General features: G+C 37.3%; 2 protein-coding genes across 4 annotated transcripts in view; both read left to right on the forward strand.

Annotated features, from left to right (window-relative positions):
- HSPD1 (heat shock protein family D (Hsp60) member 1) overlaps window positions 1-20,763 on the forward strand; it is a 349,976-nt gene that overhangs the window by 203,277 nt on the left and 125,936 nt on the right. The window lies entirely within an intron of this gene.
- Window positions 1-20,763, forward strand: part of RFTN2 (raftlin family member 2) — a 76,216-nt gene that overhangs the window by 31,038 nt on the left and 24,415 nt on the right. For all 3 annotated transcript variants that reach the window (XM_069070140.1, XM_069070141.1, XM_069070139.1), the window contains 2 exons: window positions 7,690-7,808; window positions 16,517-16,620. In XM_069070140.1, the coding sequence (XP_068926241.1) occupies window positions 7,690-7,808; window positions 16,517-16,620 (223 nt within the window). The remainder of the gene's footprint in view (window positions 1-7,689; window positions 7,809-16,516; window positions 16,621-20,763) is intronic.

Here is a 20,763-nt window from a genome sequence, read left to right on the forward strand (position 1 = left end):
AATCATCAGTCTCAGCAGCTATGGAATGTCTCATTAGACATTTTACATAGCCTGCTTTATAAGAGCAGAGCCCCTAACTAGCCTCAGCCTTTTGGCAGTTTGACTATTGGGTGTGTCATTAGGGACTTCACTGAGAGTGTGTAAAGGCTCTCCAGATGCCCCTATATGTAGGAGACTGTGAAAAAATGTCTGGGACATCTGGAAAAGAACTTTAAAGGGACCACAGCTGAAGTCAGTTACTGAATTCAGCTTTGTTTGACATTTCTGGCACTGAATACCTGGGTGAGCTATTAATTAATATTACATATTATTTTGTTTCAGGCCTCATGAGCAATACTGTAAAAGAGTTAAATTAATGGATGCTACCAGAGTCAGCCCTCTATGGGAATAGATGTTTCATGTGAGGATGACAGCAAAAACCAGACATGGCTTCCCAAGATTAAATCTATTTCTCTTAAAACATTCAAACCTATCTGGGGTGGCTGGTAATAGTAAGACCTGCCACAAAAGGGGAGTATCTTCTCTACCCTCCTGCCTTCCTCCTTTACTTCTTTACCCAACCTGGGCCACCCACAGGAACTTGGATGAGATGGGAGTCACCATCCCTATTCTTTCTGATGAGATGGAGGACTACCATAGGCCTTACATTTGCCCTGCCACTATTTCCTAAAGTTCTGCAGACCTTAACTATCTATTCTGTTTCTATGCCATGAAGACCCTAGCATTGTTATCTGACTCTCTGATGTAATCTAATGACCCCTGGGCCTTGCCATATGCCTCTCCACTGATATACCCTTAGGGTTTCTAGACCTTTCCATCAGTCCTGCATCAGAGCTTTCTTTTATGAATTCTCTCCCCCAATTAATGTGTGACTTCTTTGAGAACAAGGACTGTCTTGCTTCTTCTGTCTTTAAAACCAGCACTTAGCATAGTGCTAGGCACATAGTGTTTTAATAAGTGCCTTTTCACTCATTCTTTTTCTTAAAAAAAAAAACCAATTCTTTATTATATAAGCAATGGCTGTTTAGGAGGAGAAGGAATATAAGGAAAAATATAGGCAATATAAATGCAAAAGATATTAATAAAAATCTATTTTTAAAAAGGAAGAGACTCTTTAATGTAGTGCTTTATTAGGTCAAAGGCTTTTTCTTTTAATTATAGGTATAGTAGTGTCTGTGTCTCCTCTAAAATTCACTCATTTCAAGTGACTGGTATTATATTAAGTGCCATGGGGGAAAACCTGGCTATTCACTCTCATGCCTTTATCAAGAATACCCTAGTATGTATGTAGATTAATCTCATAAAGGAAAGTGGGCATAGGAGTTAGTTTGTTCAGTCACTTCAGTTGTGTTCAACTCTTTGTGACCCCATTTAGGTTTTTCTTGGCAAAGGCACTTAGTAGTGTGCCATTTCCTTCAACAGTTCATTTTACAGATAGGGAAACTTAGTCAAACAGGGTTAAGTGACTTATCCAGGGTCACAGCTAGGAAGTATCTGAGGTTAGATTTGAACTCCTGAAACTTCCTGACTCCAATCCATTGCATCACCTAGCTGCTCCATAGGGAGTTGGTAGCTACTGATGTTTTCTGAATTTTGTATTTTTAGAGGGCAATAAGGTTTATGATTTATCTTCCCAAGCATTTGGTATCCTCTCTTCTCTTATCTTCTATTATCTTAAGAATCAACTCCTGAATGTCTTCAAAATTGTGTCATCTCAAACTCTGTGTGTATACTTCATTCTTCTTGTCTTTGTCTTCTTTAGTGCGGTTTCTGCTTTGTCATATAGACCTTCAGGGACAATGATACCAAATAGGGTGTTTCCACTATCATTGATGTAAAAAAGTTTATGTCAATAACTTTGATAGATCTTTGCTATATTTGGTATCTTCCAGTTTCATCCTTAAAGGTTTTTTAACCTTTAAGGTTAAATATATACACACACACACATGCACAAACATATATATAAAGACACACATAATGAAATTATATGTATATATATAAATAACCTATCATAATTGGGTCTCTTACAAGCTTTTTATGAAATTGGTTTTTTTTCTCTCACAGTGCTATGAGAGACTGCTTGCTTCGATGGTTCCCAGATCTCATTGCTGTGAATGTCTCCAATGAGACACATATGTCGTGGTTCTGATTAGTTGTAGTTCTTCCTAAAGGATCTATTTAGTCAGCGCTGTTATTCTTGCCAGTGGTGCGGATCGAAACTCATTCATACCTTCTCATCCTCTGCAATTCTTATGCTTGTCCTCCCATAAATCCTCCATAAGGGATCCAGCCAGCCTGCTGGGGTACTTTCTTTAGATCTCTTGATATTGTTTGAGACCAACTACAGATTGTCTCTCACCCTCACTGTGTGAGATGAATGCTTACTTCCTTTTCCAGTCATGCCTTAAGATTTTTTACATGAGTTATACTGCACAAATCATCATTGGTCATGCATATTAACTAACTCATACTCCGATTCTTTCTCCTTGGAGCAACCCTGAACTTAGTTGATAAAGACTGGAAGATTCCATGACTAACAGGATCATGGGAAGAATATTGTTGGGCCTTTGCAAGAAGGAAAAGCCTGGCATCTCAAAGCAATACATAAATTCCCCTATTTCTATAAATGTCACTAAGGCTTCATTTTTCCCACTTGGAATAATTTCCCTTTCAAAGCTTCTCTTTATGTTTATTTCAACTTAATTTCAATCCACCACAATCCATTCAACAAATATTTATTAATTACCCTTCATGGCCAAGTTATACCCTAGATGCTTGGGGTACAAAGGTGAAAAACAGTAAGTTTCCTGACCTCTGAGAATCAAATAAGATAATATTTGTAAAACATTTACTATAGTGCCTGGCACACAACAGGCGCTTAATAAATGCTTGCTCCCTTTCTTTTACCCCCTTAGGGAGCTTACTATTTACTGGAAAAATAGACATGTCCACAGGTCTGAATCAAAGTAGAATGTGATAGAGGCACATAAGAGATCCAAAGTGCCCTAGGAAAATCTGAATAGGAGAGAACATTTTCATCTTGGGGGAATCAAGGAAGGCTTCATGGAGAAGGTGACATCTAAGTTACCCTTAAAGGAAGAGAAGTATTACAACAGGTGGATATCCAAAAATGGAGGTTATGGAAGAGGACAAGACAAGACAGGAAAAGGACTACAATTCCATTTTCTAGAATGTAGAATATACAAAGTGAAATTGTATGAATTATATGACTGGAAAGGTAGGCTAGCACCACATTGTGAAGAACCTTAAATGCCAGGCTAATTAACTTGTTTATTGTGCCTTAGGCAACAGGGAACCACCAAATGTTTTTCAGCAATGAAAGCATAATCAGACCTGAGGGTTTAAAAAATTATTTTGGCAGCTGTATATGGATGTCTATTTTATAGTTGCTATAAAATCTTTATAAGAATGATTCGGGGCAGCTAGATGGCATAGTGAATAGAGCACCAGCCCTGGAGTCAAGAGGACCTGAGTTCAAATCCAGCCTCAGACACTTAACACTTACTAACTGTGTGACCTTGGGCAAGGCATTTAACCCCAATTGCCCTGCCTTCCCCCCTGCAAATGAAAGAAAAAGAAAAAAGAAAAAAAAAGAAAAGAATAAGTGACATACATATGGAAAACATCCTTAATGAGAATATGAAAAGGCAAGCTTTCTGAAGTGATTTCCTACAGCAGAAGATGTCTTCATCAACATACAGTTAGTTGACTGAAATGTATATCAAATACAAGATCCTGCTGCATTTATTATTTATTGATTTTTGAAGCATTTGACTTAAAGCAATATGAAACTTTTTTGAGTCCTCTAGCAAAGTGTCTCCCATACTTATTAAGATCATACAAGATTTCTTAATAGATGAAACCATGGAATTACTTTGTTCATTGATCTTATCATTAATACCAAATGAGGAATAAAACATGAAGATATATTTCACTAATGACATATTTCCTTTGTGAAAGATGCTCTATGGGGCAGCTAGGTGGTGTAGTGAATAGAGCACTGGCCCTGGAGTCAGGAGAAACTGAGTTCAAATCCAGCCTCAGACACTTAACACTTACTAGCCGTGTGACCTTGGGTAAGTCACTTAACCCAATTGCCCTGCCTTCTCCCTTCCAAAAGGAAAAAAAAGAGAAAAGAAAAAAAATGGATGGACCACCTGAGAGGCTACCTTGATATCCATAGAATACTTTTTTAAAGTCTAGAAAAAGAACTTCAGGTCATGAAGTCATAGGATAATATCAATTTGAGCTCCAAGGGACCCTAATATTTTAGAGACCCTCATTTTAGAGCTATGAAAATTGAGACTAAGTGAAATGTCCTAATGTCATGCAGCTAAGTAGCAGCAGAGATTTGGATTTAAACTGAATCTAAAAGATTTAGATTTAAACCGAAACATGGCACTATCTCACACTATGGTAGATCTTTTATTAAACATTTCTAAGATAAGAGTGATATAGATGGATTACAATATATATACCACTCAAAGGTTTAACCACATTGATGAGATTACATATTGACTGAAATATGAGAAATGGACTAGAGAGGGCAAAGGCTAGAGATAGGCTGACCATTTTGGAGTCCATTAAAATATAATCCAGATGAAGGAAGAGATGAGGGCTGAAAGCAGGGTGACAACAGTATAAGTAAAGAGAAGGGCCAGGTGTGACAGGCACTACAGAGATAGAATCAATAGGACTAGTAAATGAAGTGAAAGAAGAGGAAGAATCAAATGTGACTAAAAGTTCTGAGATTGAATGACCTGGAGGATGATGGTGCCATTAAGAGAAAAAGTAGGCCAATTCAGAGGACAGAAAAATTCCCTTAGGAGGATAAATCTGGGACCTAGAATCATCAGATCTGGAAGAAACCATCAAGTCCAGACCATTTATTCCACAAATAAATAAACTAAGAACTACTTGGCTTTTGACCTGTGACTAATACATCCTGGACAGAGATGCCCAGGATTGGGCATTTAAATTTGGAAATCAGTTATAATTGAACTCTTAAAAATGAATGAAATCACTAAAGGAGAGTATAATGAAAGAAGAGGGGCCACAGGCAAAGCCTATGGGTCACCCCCAGCGTTGGGCAGGAGGAGAATGATAAATCAGTGGAGACAAAGAAGAAACATTCATACAGGTAGAACAGAAGGTGGCAGTGTAACAGAAGGTGTGGGAGAAAATATTAGGAAAAAAACCATAGCCCTATCAAAAGCTACAGAAAGGTCAAAGGGGATGAACCCTGAGAAAAGTTCATTGTTTTTACAATCTGAGAGGTTACTGCTATGGTCTTGAGGAGATGGATTTCAGTAAAGCCTGAAACCAGATGGTAATGGATTGAGGAGCAAATGGGCAAGACGATGGGGTAGAGACTGTCCTTCTAGAATTTTAGCAGTAAAGGGGAGGAAAGTAGTAGCTTGAAGGGAACACTCGGAACAGCAGCTATGGACTCTCATATTAAAAAAAAAACATTAAGGGTCTAATATGGGGATGGGGGAGAAAAATAAGGAGGAACACATTGAATGATTTATCAGCTGAGTGATGGTCTTTCCTGAAGGATATCTATGGGAAGGAGCAGCTAGATGGTGCAGCAAATAGAGCACTAGTCCAAGAGTCAAGAGGACCTGAATTAAAATCTGACTTCACACATTTGACACTTACTAATTGTGTGACCTTGGGCAAGTCACTTAACCCCAATTGCCTTGCCTTCCCCCCTGAAAAAATAAAAGGAAAAAAAGGATATCTATGGGACATATAATTCCAAAAGTTTCTCCAGTATGGACTCAAAATGGCATTTTGTTACCACTAATAAAATCATTTTCATTGCCAGTATAACAGTTATATCTTAAATAATTTTCTTTCAATTAATTTTAATTATTAGATTAAATGTTTGAAAAATTATTCTATTTTGTGAGAATTCATTACACAGTGTAGAGAAATTCATCAGTTGGGAGAGATCCAAAAACTGAGAGATTCATTTTACTATATCACCCTGGTGATCTGAGAGTCAATTCATCTTTCAATATACCCAACAATTATATGTTTGTGGAGTCTCAAATGTTAATCTCCCCATGAGATTTGGCCCAATATCACCTCTGCCCCTACTCCATTCACCTGTTAACATTTCTGTTAGAAAAAAAAGATTCCAATGAAAATACAGTCCTACAGGTTCCTGGGATGGAATGAGTCAGCTTGCTGCAGATAGATAGACATCTCCTACAAAGTGTAAATAATATTTTTTCCAACAAAAACAGAAACCCCAGTGTTGAAAACATACAAAGTTGAGGGTGAAGGCCACAAGACCTTCATCTTCACCTCATGTAATGTCAAACAAAACAAGAGGCAGATTATACACAGCTGCATCAACATCAAAATACATATTTGTAATGATGTCCTAGAGAAACTTTAAGCCCATACTCAAAAAATATTTGACTACTCAGGCAATCTTTGGTGTGGTACTAGAAATTATACACTTAAAGGAAGTGGGATATCTGCTATATTTAGGATACCAGTGACCACCTATTAAGAGATCAAATCAAGCTAATAGTGGATACTTTTGATCCTTGTAAAAAACATGTAGATTCTTTTTGGTATTCTGCTATGACTAAGTCATGCCAAAGACAAATAATCTGATTCTCATGTCTGTGTCCTATTGATGAAAAATTAAAATTAAAAATTATTTTCAAATACTTTCTCTAAAAATAGTAGTTCTGGGGTGGCTAGGTGGCATAGTGAATAGAGCACTGACCCTGAAGTCAGGAAGACCTGAGTTCAAATTAGGTCTCAGACACTTACCACTTACTAGCCATGTCACCTTGGTCAAATCACTTAACCCCAATTGCCCTGCCTTCCTCCCCCCCCTCCAAAAATAAACAAAAAAAAGAAATAGTTTTACAGTTCTTAATATTTAGATTATACATATCTAATGTTTTTATATAACCGTTAAAATATGCACTGTTCTATAAAAACCCAAAAACCTTAACCAACATCTGGCTATGGAGACCTTCCCTAGTGCAGGCCCAATAGGAAACAAAGACCTACTTCCATGAAGTGGGTCTAGGTTAGGACAGCTGGTTACAATTGACTATTTAAGAAACAAGTCAGAGGAGCACTCCCTTATAATTTCCTTCCCATCAGGAATCCGTCTGACAATGATTTCTGCTTTGAGTCTTCCTGTTGCTATTGTCAGTGTTTTTTATTAGGCTCATTGGATTAAATACTGTCTTTTGTGTTTGTATATTTTGAATTAATTTTACTTCAGTATTATTTGTAGCATCATTATATCATTTCAAGGACTGGGGGGCCGGAGGAGGGAAGAAAGATTATTGTTGTTTCTCTTACTGGCCTAAATAATATATAACCAAAGTATGTGACATGAACCAAAATCTTTTCTCAAGCTGAAAGGTATTTCCTGTTGTTTCTAATTTCAGAAGACTACTTTAGGAGACTCAATGCTCATTGTCTGGCTCCTTGGAAGAAAAGGGAAAATTACTATAATTTAACTAAAAAGGAGAAGGACATAATTGGGGCAATCAAAATAAGTGCTTATTAACCAATTGTTTGGTTTTTTTTTTCCTTTTCCGTCTCCTATAAGGTTAAGGATGACAATAATATGATGAGAAACTACATATTTAAAGCCTTTCACAAGTGTATCCTTTGTCTCTACAGATCATTTGTCCAAATCTTTGGAAGGATTATTTATATATGAAGAAGAAGGTTCTGGAGTGCCAGGTTCTAACAGGAAAGGAAATGATGCAATTGTAGTGGAACAGTGGACTGTCATTGAGGTAAATTGCAATTATCTGGCAATAATTTTATTTGTACTTTTCATTTTATAGATTAGCACTTTTTTTGCTGCCTCATTATTCCTAGACATGTATTTATTTATAGGTGGAAGCTCATCAAAAATGGTTTTGTAGTTTTCTCTCAGATTAAAATAATTTGTTTTATATATATGTACATATATACATATTATATATAGTCAGATATGGTAAAATTAAACTTATAAAACAAGTATTTAGCTAAACATTTGATAACACCATGTCCTCAAAGGATATGACATTCAAGTATAAAATCAAAAGCCTCTTGGCACTTAATTCTATCTCTATACAATGCCGCAACAAATGATTAAGAAGAAATATGACAAAGTCAGTCAACTAACTATTGATTGGTATAATAAGTAGCATTTCTATAGCACCTACCATGTGCCAGACACTGTGCTAAATGCTTTACAAATATTATCTCCTTTAATCCACACAACCACCCTGGAAGGTAGGTGCTACTATTATCCCTCCTTTCCTCCAGTTGAGGAAACTGAGGCAAAGAGAGGTTAAATTACTTCCCCGGGATTATAAACTAGTAAACGTCTGAGGCCAGATTTGACCCAAGTTATTCTTAACTGCAGACCCATTATTCTATCAACTACTGCATCCCCATTCAATTAGTTAGATTTTTAAAAATTCAATTGAGTGATTGTTTCAGTATCGCTGTAAGTACAATTTAAAAATTGGAAACCATGGAATCAAAAAAATATACTCCTTTTTCTTGGCACAGAAATTTACATATAGCATTATGCTTCCCAATAAGATATGATATTGCTGAGCATGCTGTGCACTCTACAGGACAGGATGACCTTGAGATATCAAGGGCCTGACTTGCAAAATGTTCTAGCAAGTAACTCAATTGTGCTTTTGAAGCCGTTCCTTTCAAGATCTGTCATTTGTGGTTTTGCATTTTTAACAGACTATCCATTTTTGATACTTAAATAGGTCTGCAATTTCATTAGTGTGGCTATTCTTTCTGATGCCAGATTTCATACCATCCATACCTTCTTATCCTGTGTGAATCTCACCCATATATTCCTAGAAAATTCCTCCACAGGAGGACTACCTACTATTGGGGCTTCGGAGGTGGGAGGAAAGGGAGACAAAAGAGTTCTAGGTCTCTTGACATTGCATGGCTACCAGTGGAGTACACCAATTTCCATCAGTTATCCTTCATTCTCACCACCTAAGCAATTCACTTCCTTTTATAGTCTTTTTTTTCCCCAGACCTATGATGACATCCCTGTGGGATAATTTCCAGTATAGAAATACCCACGCACACAACACTGTAGATTGTCAGTTCCTCTATAATAGGTCAATGGTAGGACTTGAACCCATCCATGTATTCCCTGACTCCACAGCTAGCCCTCTGTGCCATGCTATCTCTATACAGTCAAACATTTCTTTAATAATATCTTTTACGCAGCTTTCTCTTGGTAATATGCCTGACCCTTCTCATAGGGTATCTCTTCATCATCCCTTCAGTGACTTGGATCTTTAATTTTTTGTAGATTGTGAAATTTATTCCATGACTTACAGCCAAATATCATCAGAAGAAGATTATTGTTGTTTCAAAAATAAAACCCTATTTTAGGGAAGACTCTTAGGATTATTAAAAGCACTAAAAAATTTCCCAAAGGCAATCCAGTCAACAGTCTTCTTCTATTCATATTATTCATCTGTAATGTATCTACAAGGTATATAGAGGTGTATTTCTCCACTGCTTCTTACCATATTGTTTCACCATCTTCTTCCATTATATTTTACAAACCAGTTTATCTTCCAAACCATTGTTGTCCTTGACTGGCACATCTGTTTATTTGGCAGAGAGATCAAATGTTTGCTAGATTTCTACATTCTTTTGATCTATTTGTGGTGACTAATTGACATAGGCTAAAATTCCTGAGAAAATTGCAGCAATCTGTATCAGTGTCTTTCCTTTTAGCCATTTCCTGTTTTTTGTCATCAGAACATAGCTTAATATACATTGAAATTGCCTCAATTATATGTAATATCTTCTCCTTTTTAATTTTTCCTCCAATTTGGTATTGATTTTCATCTTTTATCTAACAAGTCAGTAGTCTGTACACAGATGGTTATTTGCAGAATGATTTTCCACATCAGTAATCAGTCATTGTCTAACTGTTAGGATATAATCAATTTCATTTTTTGTTGTTGTTTTTCAGTGCCCATCATGTGTGGTGCTTCTTAGTGCCCCTATTTAAAAAAAAACTATTTTATTCGTGTTCTTTTCATTCTTTTTTAATATCACTATACCATCTCTATACTGCTGATTCTCAAATTTACTTATCCTGTCCCATCCTCTCAGCTGGTCTTCAGTCTCCCATCTACAACTGCGTTTCAGACATCTTGAATTGGATGTCCAGTAGGCATCTTAAAGCCAATATGTCCAAAACAGAACTCATTATCACTTTCCCTAAATCTTCCCCCTTCCTACTTTCCTTATTACTGTAGAGGCCAACACCATCCTTCCAGCCCCTTAGGTTCACAACCTAGAAGTCATCTTGGCTTCCTCACTCTCTCACACCCTCCCATATTCAAGCTGCTGCCAAAGCCTGTTGATTTCACCTTTGAAACCTCTCTTGAATATACCCCCTTCTCTCCTCTGATACTGCTACCCTCTAGTGCAGGCCCTTATCACCTCATGCCTGGATTATTATAATAGCCTGCTGGTGGGTCTGCTTGATTCAAGTCTCTTTCTCCACTCTAATCCATCCTCCACATAGCCATCAATGTGATTTTCCTGAAACTAAGGTTGATAACGTCACACACCTACTACCCCCCACTCCCTACTCAATAGACTCCTGTAACTCCCTACTGCCTCCAGGATCAAATACATTCTGCTTAGCATTCAGAGCCCTTCATAACCTAGCCCCCTCCTACTTTTCCAGTCTTCTTATACCTTACCCTCTGACACATACTATTCCATCCAGTGACAGTGGTCTCCTGGATGTTCCAGGAACAAAAGACTCCATTGCCCAGCTCTTGGAATTTTCTCTGGCTGTACCCCATGCCTGGAACACTCTCTTCATCTCTGCCTACTGGCTTCCCTGGCTTTAAGTCCCAACTAAAATCCCATCTTTTACTGGAATCCTTCCCCAACCCCTCTTAATTCTGATGCCTTCCTTCTTTTAAATATTTCCTATTGATCCTGTATATAGCTTGTTTTGTGTATATTTGTTTACATTTTGTCTCCCCCTTACATTGTAAGCTCCTTGAGAGAAGGGATTATCTTTTGCCTCTTTTTGGATCCCTCAAGCATAACACATTGCCTGGCATATAGTAGGTGGTTAATAATTGTTTATTAATTGATTGGCTGTTCTTGGATAGAACATCCAAATTAATGCAATCACAGATACATTACATTTTTGAGTCACTTCCCACTGACTTCTCCTACCTCATAAAGGCCTCCCTTGTAATAAACAAGATTAGTCCAGGATAACAGATCAACACATTGGCCATGTCTGAAAATATATGCCTCATTTTGCACCTATCATGTAGATGCTGACCAGCTCTCTTCTTGATAAATATATTTGGAATATATAGGTGTGGATCTCTCTATAATCTACAAGACTTTGGCCTCTCTCATTTCTTACTCCAAAGCCATGTTAGTTAGGTTAACCCTTGGAGAGCAGACATAGTCTATTTCTGACCACAGTCAAAAACTTTCTAACATAGTATAGCCTTCCATACTTTGCAGTCTTCTAGCATTTTAACCATTAAGAACTCAGGATTGCCACCTAACCACAATAAGGCACCAGAGTAGGACTTCATGGAAGATCCATTTTCCTTTTTTAAAAATTGATACATCTTGTCTTGACATGTCAGTCATACCCTAGTAATCCATATCATATGCAGACACATGCACACTTTCATCCCATAAAAACAGTTAAGTAAAATTTATCTAATTTTGCTAGAATTAGAATTAGGATTGACTGAGGGGAGCTTTGCCACTGGGCACTGAATTTAGGCCAGGTAAAAACAACTAAGCTTAGTACCTTACTAACAATAATAATTAGGTAAAACTGGAAGTTATCAACTTCCTGAGCATAATTACTCACCTCCCTAGGGCCATAACTCTTTCCTGACTGAGCCTTTCTCTTGGTAGAAGTCTCCCTTATGGTGTCCCAAAGTTTCTATAACCTGTGGCTCAAGGTCTCTAATTGGCTTTTAAAAGTAGACCTAAGAGTGATTTTCTTGGGGGTGGCTAGGTGGTGCAGTGAATAGAGCACCAGTCCTGGAGTCAGGAGGACCTGAGTTTAAATCCATCCTCAGACACTTAACACTTACTAGCTGTGTGACCTTGGGCAAGTCACTTAACCCCAATTGCCCCTCCCTCCCAAAAAAAGCAAAAATAAAAGTGATTTTCTTACTATTTTTCCCAGAAACATTTTTTGATGCTAACTTTAGTATTTGAATTGCTAGTTATAACTTTGGTTGTAGTGCTTATGACTGACAGCAAATGTAACTTTCCATTCTCATAGTTTGCCAGTTCTTAACAAAAGGGATGAGAATCTGTTGTAATCTCAATCATCTGGAATCTATATTGGCCATTGTACTTGCCCTGAATTCTGCTGGTTTTTAGTGTCTTCATTCATGTTTTTGTAGTCAGTGGGTATTGATACTATTTTCTTTACTCTGCATCAGCTCATACAAGTCTTTTTATTTTTCTCTGAATTGTTCAGATTCATCATTCTCTATAGCACACTAACATTCCATTACATTCATATACCATGATTTGTTTATCCATTCCCCAATCATTTACCTCATAATTTATTTTGAGCCTCTTTCTATTATGACTAGTACTATTTTTAGATATACCATATTTCACATATATGAGACCATTTTGTATCATCAACCTTCACAAACTATATGCCGAGAAAGCTATATGCCAATTAGTAGGATAAATATAGATCTAGTTCTGAATAATTAGAAAATACACAGGCAGTAAAGTATTGAGGAGAGTCCCAAGCACAAACTTTTTGAATTAAGTCTGAACATATAGTAAAAAAGACCCTCATATCTAATCTCTCATCTGTTCTCTGCCTCTTCCCCTGGTCCACAATTCTTATAGAAACTCTAAGAGGGCAGCCAAAGCCTCAGGGAACAAAATTAAATCCTTTCTTGCCTCAGAAAAGACCATAGAGGTTGTCTAATTCAGCCTCCTATAGCCTCACACATAAAACATAGACAGGAATGTCCCAAAAGTCTTAGTGCCATTTTAAACTTTAATAACTTAAATACAAATAAGTAAGCTTTAATGGCTTAAAACTACACCAAGATTTTTGGGAAGCTCTGTATACATGATCCAGTTAAAGAATGAAATGATGGAAAATAATTTGTTCAGTAGTTTAGAGAAAGGAGAAATTAAAGGGGGCTGAAGTTACCAGGAAAAGCTTCCCAAAGAAAGCAAAATTTTATCCTAACTTTAAAAGAATCAGTAGAATGTCAATAGGAAATTCAGAACCTAAGCTATTAGGTAGTGCAATGGATAAAGTTCTGGACCTGAAGTCAGGAAAACTCATCTTCCTGAGTTCAAATCTGGCCTCAGATACTCACTGGCTATTTGACCCTGTGAAGTCACTCAACTTTGTCTCAGTTTCCTCATCTGTAAAATGAGATTGAAAAGGAAATGGCAAATCACTCCAGTATCTTTGCCAGGAAAGCCCCACACTTGACTGAAAAAAATGACTGAAATATATGTGTGTGTGTGTGTGTGTCTGTGTTTATATTTCACCCAAGTTTTGAAACTAATAATCTTCCTAGAGACAGATAAAATTTAGATGAAATAAATCTGTAAATTCTAAATAAATATTTAAATATTAGTCAAAATCTAATGAATAAATCTGCAAAATATTTGCAAACTTGGGGAGGCTCAGTGGCGCAGTGAATAGAGCACCTGCCCTGAAGTCAGGAGGATCTGAGTTCAAATCCAACCTCAGACACAACACAAAACTAGTGTGTGACCTTGGGCAAGTTACTTAATTTTAACCCCAATTGCCCGACCTTCCCCCTTCAAAAAAAAAAGGCAAAAAACCAAAATATTTGCAGACGCTTAAGTTTTATTGTCTTGCTTTCAGTCCTTCACAGTCAGTCAGCTAAGAGAAGAATGATGTCATTCATGTCTGTCCTCACAGGTACATTTGACTAAGTTTCTAGAATTCTTTATCACAATTTATCTAGAAAGTTGGAACTAAATGTACCTCTTTTGCAATCTTTATGGTAATAAAAAAATTATGAAAGACTCTGTACCTCCAAATCCTTTGATCTAGAGATCCCACTAATAGATTTATACTCAAAGAAGGAAAAGAAAGAAATATCTTATTTAGCAGCTTCTACATTAAGGGATCAAAGGACCTGGAATATGATATTCCAGAGGTCAAGGGAACTAGGATTAAAACCCAGAATCACCTACCCAGCAAAACTGAGTATAATACTTCAGGGTAAAATATAGTCATTCTATGAAATAGAGGACTTTCAAGCATTCTTGATGAAAAGAACAGAGCTGAACAGAGAATTTGATTTTCAAATATAAGAAGCAAGAGAAGCATGAAAAAGTAAACAGGAAAGAGAAATCATAAGGAACTTATTAAAGTTGAACTGTTTACATTCCTACATGGAAAGACAATATTTGTGTGTGTATATATGTGTGTGTGTGTGGGTGTATGTGAGTATATGTGTGTGCTATATGTATGTGTGTGTGTATATATATATATATATATATATATACACACATAGACAGAGGGTACAGGGTGAGTTGAATATGAAGGGATGAAATCTTCAAAACAAAATTAAGAGGTGAGAGAGGGAGAAGGAGAAAGGGAGAGAGAATAGGATAAATTATCTCACATAAAAGTGGCAAAAGAAAGCTGTTACAATGAAGGGGAAGAGCAGGGAGGTGAAAGGCAATGAGTCAACCTTACTCTCATTGAACTTGACTTAAGGAGGGGATAATAGACACATTCAGTTGGGTATCTTACCCTACAGGAAAGTAGGGGGGAAAGGGATAAGGGGGGAAAGAAAGAAGGGAGGGCAAATTGGGGGAGAGGCTAGTCAGAAGCAAACACTTCTGAAAAGGGACAGGGTCAAAGGAGAAAATAGAATAAATGGGGGGCAGGATAGAATGGAGGAAAATACAGTTAGCCTTTCACAATATGACTACTATGGAAATGTTTTGCATAACTACACATGTATAACCTATATTGAATTACTTAACTTTCCAGTGAGTGTGGGTGAGGAGGAAAGAAAGGAGAGAATTTGGAACTCAAAGTTTTAAAAACAAATGTTAAAAAAAATTTTTTTTTACATGCAGCCAGGAAATAAGATATATAGGCAATGGGGTATAGAAATCCATCTTCCCCTACAAGAAAGTAAGGGGGAAGGGGGCAATTTGAGGGAGAGGGGATATAAGAGAGGGCAGACGGGGGGGGGGGTGAGGTATTCAGTATGTTTGCCATCTTGGGGTGGGAGTAGGGGAGAGATGGGGGAAAATTTGTAATTCAAAATCTTGTGGAAATGAATGTTGAAAACTAAAAATAAATAAATTCTGGGGGAAAAGAAGAAAAATCTTAATATATTCTCCCAATATTTATAGCATCATTCTGAGTATTAGCAAAGAACTGGAAACAAAATAGATGTAAGTTGATGGGGAAATGGCTAAACAAATTGTGGAATATTGCTGAACTGTAAGAAATGAAGGTTGAAAAATTCAGAGAGGCAAAGGAATGATCAGGAAAACATTCTACATAATGACTATAACAATGAAAATAGAACAATAGCAACAAAAAATTGAAACTAAATGCTGTGTGATTATAATAACTAAGCTTGGCAACTAGATGACATTGCAGATAGAGTGCTGGACCTAGAGTCAGAAAGAGCTGAATTCAAATCCAACCTCTAGCTGTGTGACCCTGGGCAAGTCACTTAACCTCCGTCTGCCTCAGTTCTTCAACTACAAAATAGGGATCATAACAGCATCTACCTCATAGGATTGTCATGAGAATCAATTGAGTTAATATTTGTAGAACACACAGTACCTAGTTCATACTAGGCACTTAATAAGTGCTTATTCCCTTCTTCAAATAAGAGCTATGAGAACATACATCCCCCCTTGTTTAAAGATTTGAGGGATTAAGTAAATGGAACACATGGTGTACTGTTGAACTTGATTAATACATTTGTTAATTTCACAGAACTGCCTTTGATTTTTTCTTTCTCTTTTATGAGGAAATAACTTTCTGGAGGAGGCAGAAAGGAAAATATATTGGGAAATTAAGGTGATGTGAAAACATATCAATAATTTTTTAAATAAAAGAGACAGTCCATATTCTAAAACCATCTAGTTTTAGGACTAGGGTAAAAGGGAACAGCTAGGGGTAAATTTATGCAATATTTCCATACAGTTCTTCTTGAAGAAAAATAGTTGCTAGATACAAGGTAATTAGTAGTAACTATTCTTCAGTTTATCACGTTAGCTACTTTATATATGTTACACAGTTCCCTATTAGAACTGGGTGTGATCTGAGTTTACCTGTCATCCATTAGTAACCATTTTCAGTAGCAACTATTTTTTTGTGTAACATATTTAATTACTTGACATTAGTTAAGTAAATATAAAGAGTACTCACATGTTTCTATATTTATTTATGCAGGGCTGTGAAATTAAAACTGATTACGGTCCCCTCCTGCATACTCTGGCTGAGTTTGGATGGCTTTTGACGAGTGTACTTCCGACACCCATATTAAGACATGACAGGTACCATGAAAGTACATTTAAATATTAGCATTACATTCTAAAACTTAGTTATAGGTAATTTCCTAGAGGACAAGTATTTTGTAGGACTTTCCAAAGCAATCTCATAGAGTGATAGAGTTTTAGATATAGAAGAAACAATAACTATAATCTAGTTTTGTTGTTCGGCCTTTTTCAATCATATCCAACTCTTCATGGCCCCATTTGGGGTTTTCTTGGAAGAGATACTGAAATGCTTAGCTATGTCCTTCTCTAGTTCATTTTATAGATGGGGAAACTGAGACAAATAGCGTGAAGTGACTTGTCCAGGGTCACACAACTAGTAAGCGTCTGAAGTCAAATTTGAATTCAGGAAGATGAATGAGTCTTCCTGACTCCAGGCCTGACATTCTGTGTACTATGGTGCCACCAAGCTGTCCATAATCTAATTTACCCCTCTCGTTTTGTAAGGAAAGAAATTAAGGTCCAGAGAAAGTTAATTCATTTGCTAAAGGTAACACAGCTATTTAATAGCAAACTCAGAGCTAAAACTAAGGTCTCCTGGTTCAGAGCTCTTAACGCTCTGCCTCGTCAGCTATTTTTTTTTTCACAAGGAATTGAAACAAGTATGTTGACTGCAAAGACACTTCTATAAAATTGAACCTTTTTTATTAAAGAATCTGAATAAACAGGGGCGGCCAGGTAGCACAGAGAGTAAGAGCACCCGCTCCAGTGTCAGGATGACCTGGGGATCTAATCCTGGGCACTTGGCACCCACCCAGAAACACCTGGCCGTGTAACCTTGAGCAAGTTACTTAACCCCAATTGCTTAGGGGCAGCCAGGTGGCTCAGCGAGTAAGAGCACCGGCTCCAGTGTCAGGATGACCTGGGGATCAAATCTGGGCTCAGATACTCAGCACCACACCCAGAAATAACTGGCCGTGTAACCTTGAGCAAGTTACTTAACCCCGATTGCTGCTAAAAAAAAAAAAGAATCTGAATAAAGAAAGAACTGTTAGAAACTCAAGATAGAAAAATGTATCCATCCACAGTAGACACAAAGCTCTGGTATCCTACATTGTAGCCACAGAGTTCTGGGTCCATCTTCTCTTCTAAGAACACAGTTGTCCAGTTTGGGAGTCCAACATAGGTCTGGAGATACGATTCAGAGAAGCAGAGGCAGCCCAAGCAGCACTCTGGCACTTGTGCTCTAATTTGACTGTAGCTTCATATACAAATATAACTACTGAATTCCCATCAAGGGTGAGAATCCTATGAATAGTTATGAATAGTAACTCCTCAGTTACTTACTTCTCTACTACATCCATACAACTATAAATGTTAAAATGTCATAGATTCATATCTGTCCTATTTCTCTTCCCCTTCTCTGAGTCTACCATTATCATTTCCTGGAAACACTATAGAGCTAAAGAGGGAAAACTTGAGTCCTTTTTATTTTTTCCTATGAACAGAAGAGGCCTATCTAGAATTTTTTTCATCTGAAGCAAAAACGCTTTGGAGAACAGGGAAGAGAGGAAGGACACAAAGAACAGACAGTCCAATCATGAATTGGTGGAAAAAGTGGCCAAGGAGGTAGAGATGGGACCCCCAAGTATGTCAGCTGCAAGGTGGTAGGAGCACACAAAATGAGGTGAAAGAACAGTGATCCCCATGGAGAATAAGTGAGCTCACTCCCCTGCATCAGTGCTGTCCATTCATCCTATCCTAATTGGTTTTTTCTTCCCAGTTGTAAACTTAATTATGTTTTAAGACCTTTCTTTTGCTCATTGAAGGAGCTAACTCTGATCACTGGGTACAGAGAAAGAATAAGGCACCCTAAGCTGGTCCAGCTCTAAGGTTTTATGCCCTAGAAGCAAGTCATTTTTATAGTATAGTAGTTGAGTATGTATTTGAACATCCTCCCAGACTACAAGACTATAAATTTCACAAGGGCCAGGATTATGCCATATTCACTTTTTGTACCTATCTCAGTACGTGTGCTTAGCTGCATAGAGCTAGGATATCATTTGGTCCAAGTACATCATTTTACAATTTAGGAAATGGAAACCCAAGGAGATTGAATGATTTGCCCAGGATTACACAGAGAGTAATTTGTATAGCCAAGATTTTAAACCAGGCTTCCCAGTTCTAAGTCCAAGTTCTTTTCATTCTGTGACCTGGAGGCATTTAATAAATGGGTGTAAAGTTGAAGGAAGAGACAAATCAGGACACCCTCTACTTACCTATTCAGGAGAATCATTGAATGAAGGAATTGTTACCATTCTACCTGCCTTTACTTTGGGGGACAGCCACTCTAGCCAACATAAGCAAGGCAAGCACTGCAAGAGAGTGAACTTTACTTTTAAGGACTCACAAAATGAGGAACAAACCTATAATATACTTTCTCTTGCCCCACGACAGCTTGAGTTCACTATGTTCTTGAATGAAAATGCCCACTTTTCAGGGAAGGGAGGAATTAAGAATCATTGGGTAACAAAATGTTGCTCAATAAACTCAGATTTTCAACATCTAGGGTTGTTTGTGAAGCATTTCTCAAAATTCAGGTTGTAGCCCCATTGTGTTTCCCAGTTTTTCCCAGTTCTTTATGGTAATAGTAATAATTCATATTTATATAGCACTTTAACCTTTATGAAATGGTCAATGTACATTATTATCACTTAATCTTCATAATAACCCTATGAAGTAGACAGAGAAAACACTTTTTTTTAATCCCATTTTACAGATAAGGAAACTGAAACTGAGAGGCTAGGCGTTTAGTACAAGGTCACTTAGCCAGCAAATGCAGGAGCTGGGACCTCATCCCAGGTCTTTACCATGCCAGTCTAATGTCACCAAATCAGTGTATACTAGGATTAAGCATAGAGAGAAACCCTTTCTCCTACACCAAGTTATCCACTGGTCCAGGATCTGTCTGTCCCGACCCCCAACTCCTCTAATCACCATACAGAAATAACAGTCACCATGTTCCCTCCATCCAAAATGTGAGGAAGGCAAAAAAAACCCTCCTATTTTGGTGCCCCCTCCCAAGCGCCCCTCTTATGGTAACTCCAGATGCCTTATGCTTGCTCTTCCAAACAACTTTTCCAATAGTACATTGTGCTCTGGACCTTTATTTATTCATGCCAAGTACTGTTTCCCCATCTTTCTCCTCTATCCACAGAAGGAAGAAAGAGATTATTTAATGTTGTATATATAATTTATATATAAAATATATAATTGAATAAGTACAATACAGTAGAATATGTGTGTGCATTCCATTTCCTTAGTGTCTTACTCTGCTCTCTACTAATTTAATATAGATTACTTTATCAGTGTAAGATGGCTAATAGTGTATTGAAATCATTACCCTTCTCGGTAACATTTATCTAGGGTATTATGGGAAAAGTTGCTTATGAAGGTATTTCCTTATCTTCTTTGCTTCCCTCTACCCCAAACTTGAACCCATTTTGCCACCGTTCTTGTCAACAAATATCATTTCCCAGTTCTTTGTATGCACTAAAATATTTATTCCATATTGCCTTTCCTTATTAACTGTTCTTTTCCTGGCACATAAAATGTTTGACAAATACTAATTGAATTGATTATGATCATAGATCAAGAGAGGAAAGGGTCTTCAGAGACCAGTTATTCACACTCTCTCATCTTATAAATGAAGAAACTGAAGCCCAAAAAAATTAATACAGACAATTGTCATCAGAAATACCTGAACTGAGGTCCCCTGACTCCAGAGTCACTGCTTATGCCACTGTCCGGCACTTTCATTTTTCTGTCAAAATGAGGCTACCGGGAGGAAAGATCTTATTAACTGGTTTATCCTTTCTTCCTGTCCTATAAACACTGCCATTTGGGGGTTCTTTTTGGTTGAGAGGCAGAGATATCCAACAGGGAGTACACTGTCAAGAGAACAGGAGAGTTGCTATATCTATCAGTATAACAGGTTACATTCTTCCCTGGACATCACTTCCTAGAATTGTTTGGAGGTGCCTTTTCCAAATGCCTCTAAATTGCTTTCCAACTCTAAAATACTATGATGGTCTTATACCCCTAAGGAAAGTTAAATATCATGCATAGTTCATTTCCTCTTCAGAGGTCTTTATGACCATTGACTAATTATGCCTTACGAGTCCCTGTGAAGATGGTTATTCT

The sequence above is a fragment of the Petaurus breviceps genome, unplaced genomic scaffold, assembly GCF_028583685.1.
Source record: "Petaurus breviceps papuanus isolate PSGF00001 unplaced genomic scaffold, PetGlider_PUasm1.0 90804, whole genome shotgun sequence".
Taxonomy (NCBI): Eukaryota; Metazoa; Chordata; class Mammalia; order Diprotodontia; family Petauridae; genus Petaurus; species Petaurus breviceps.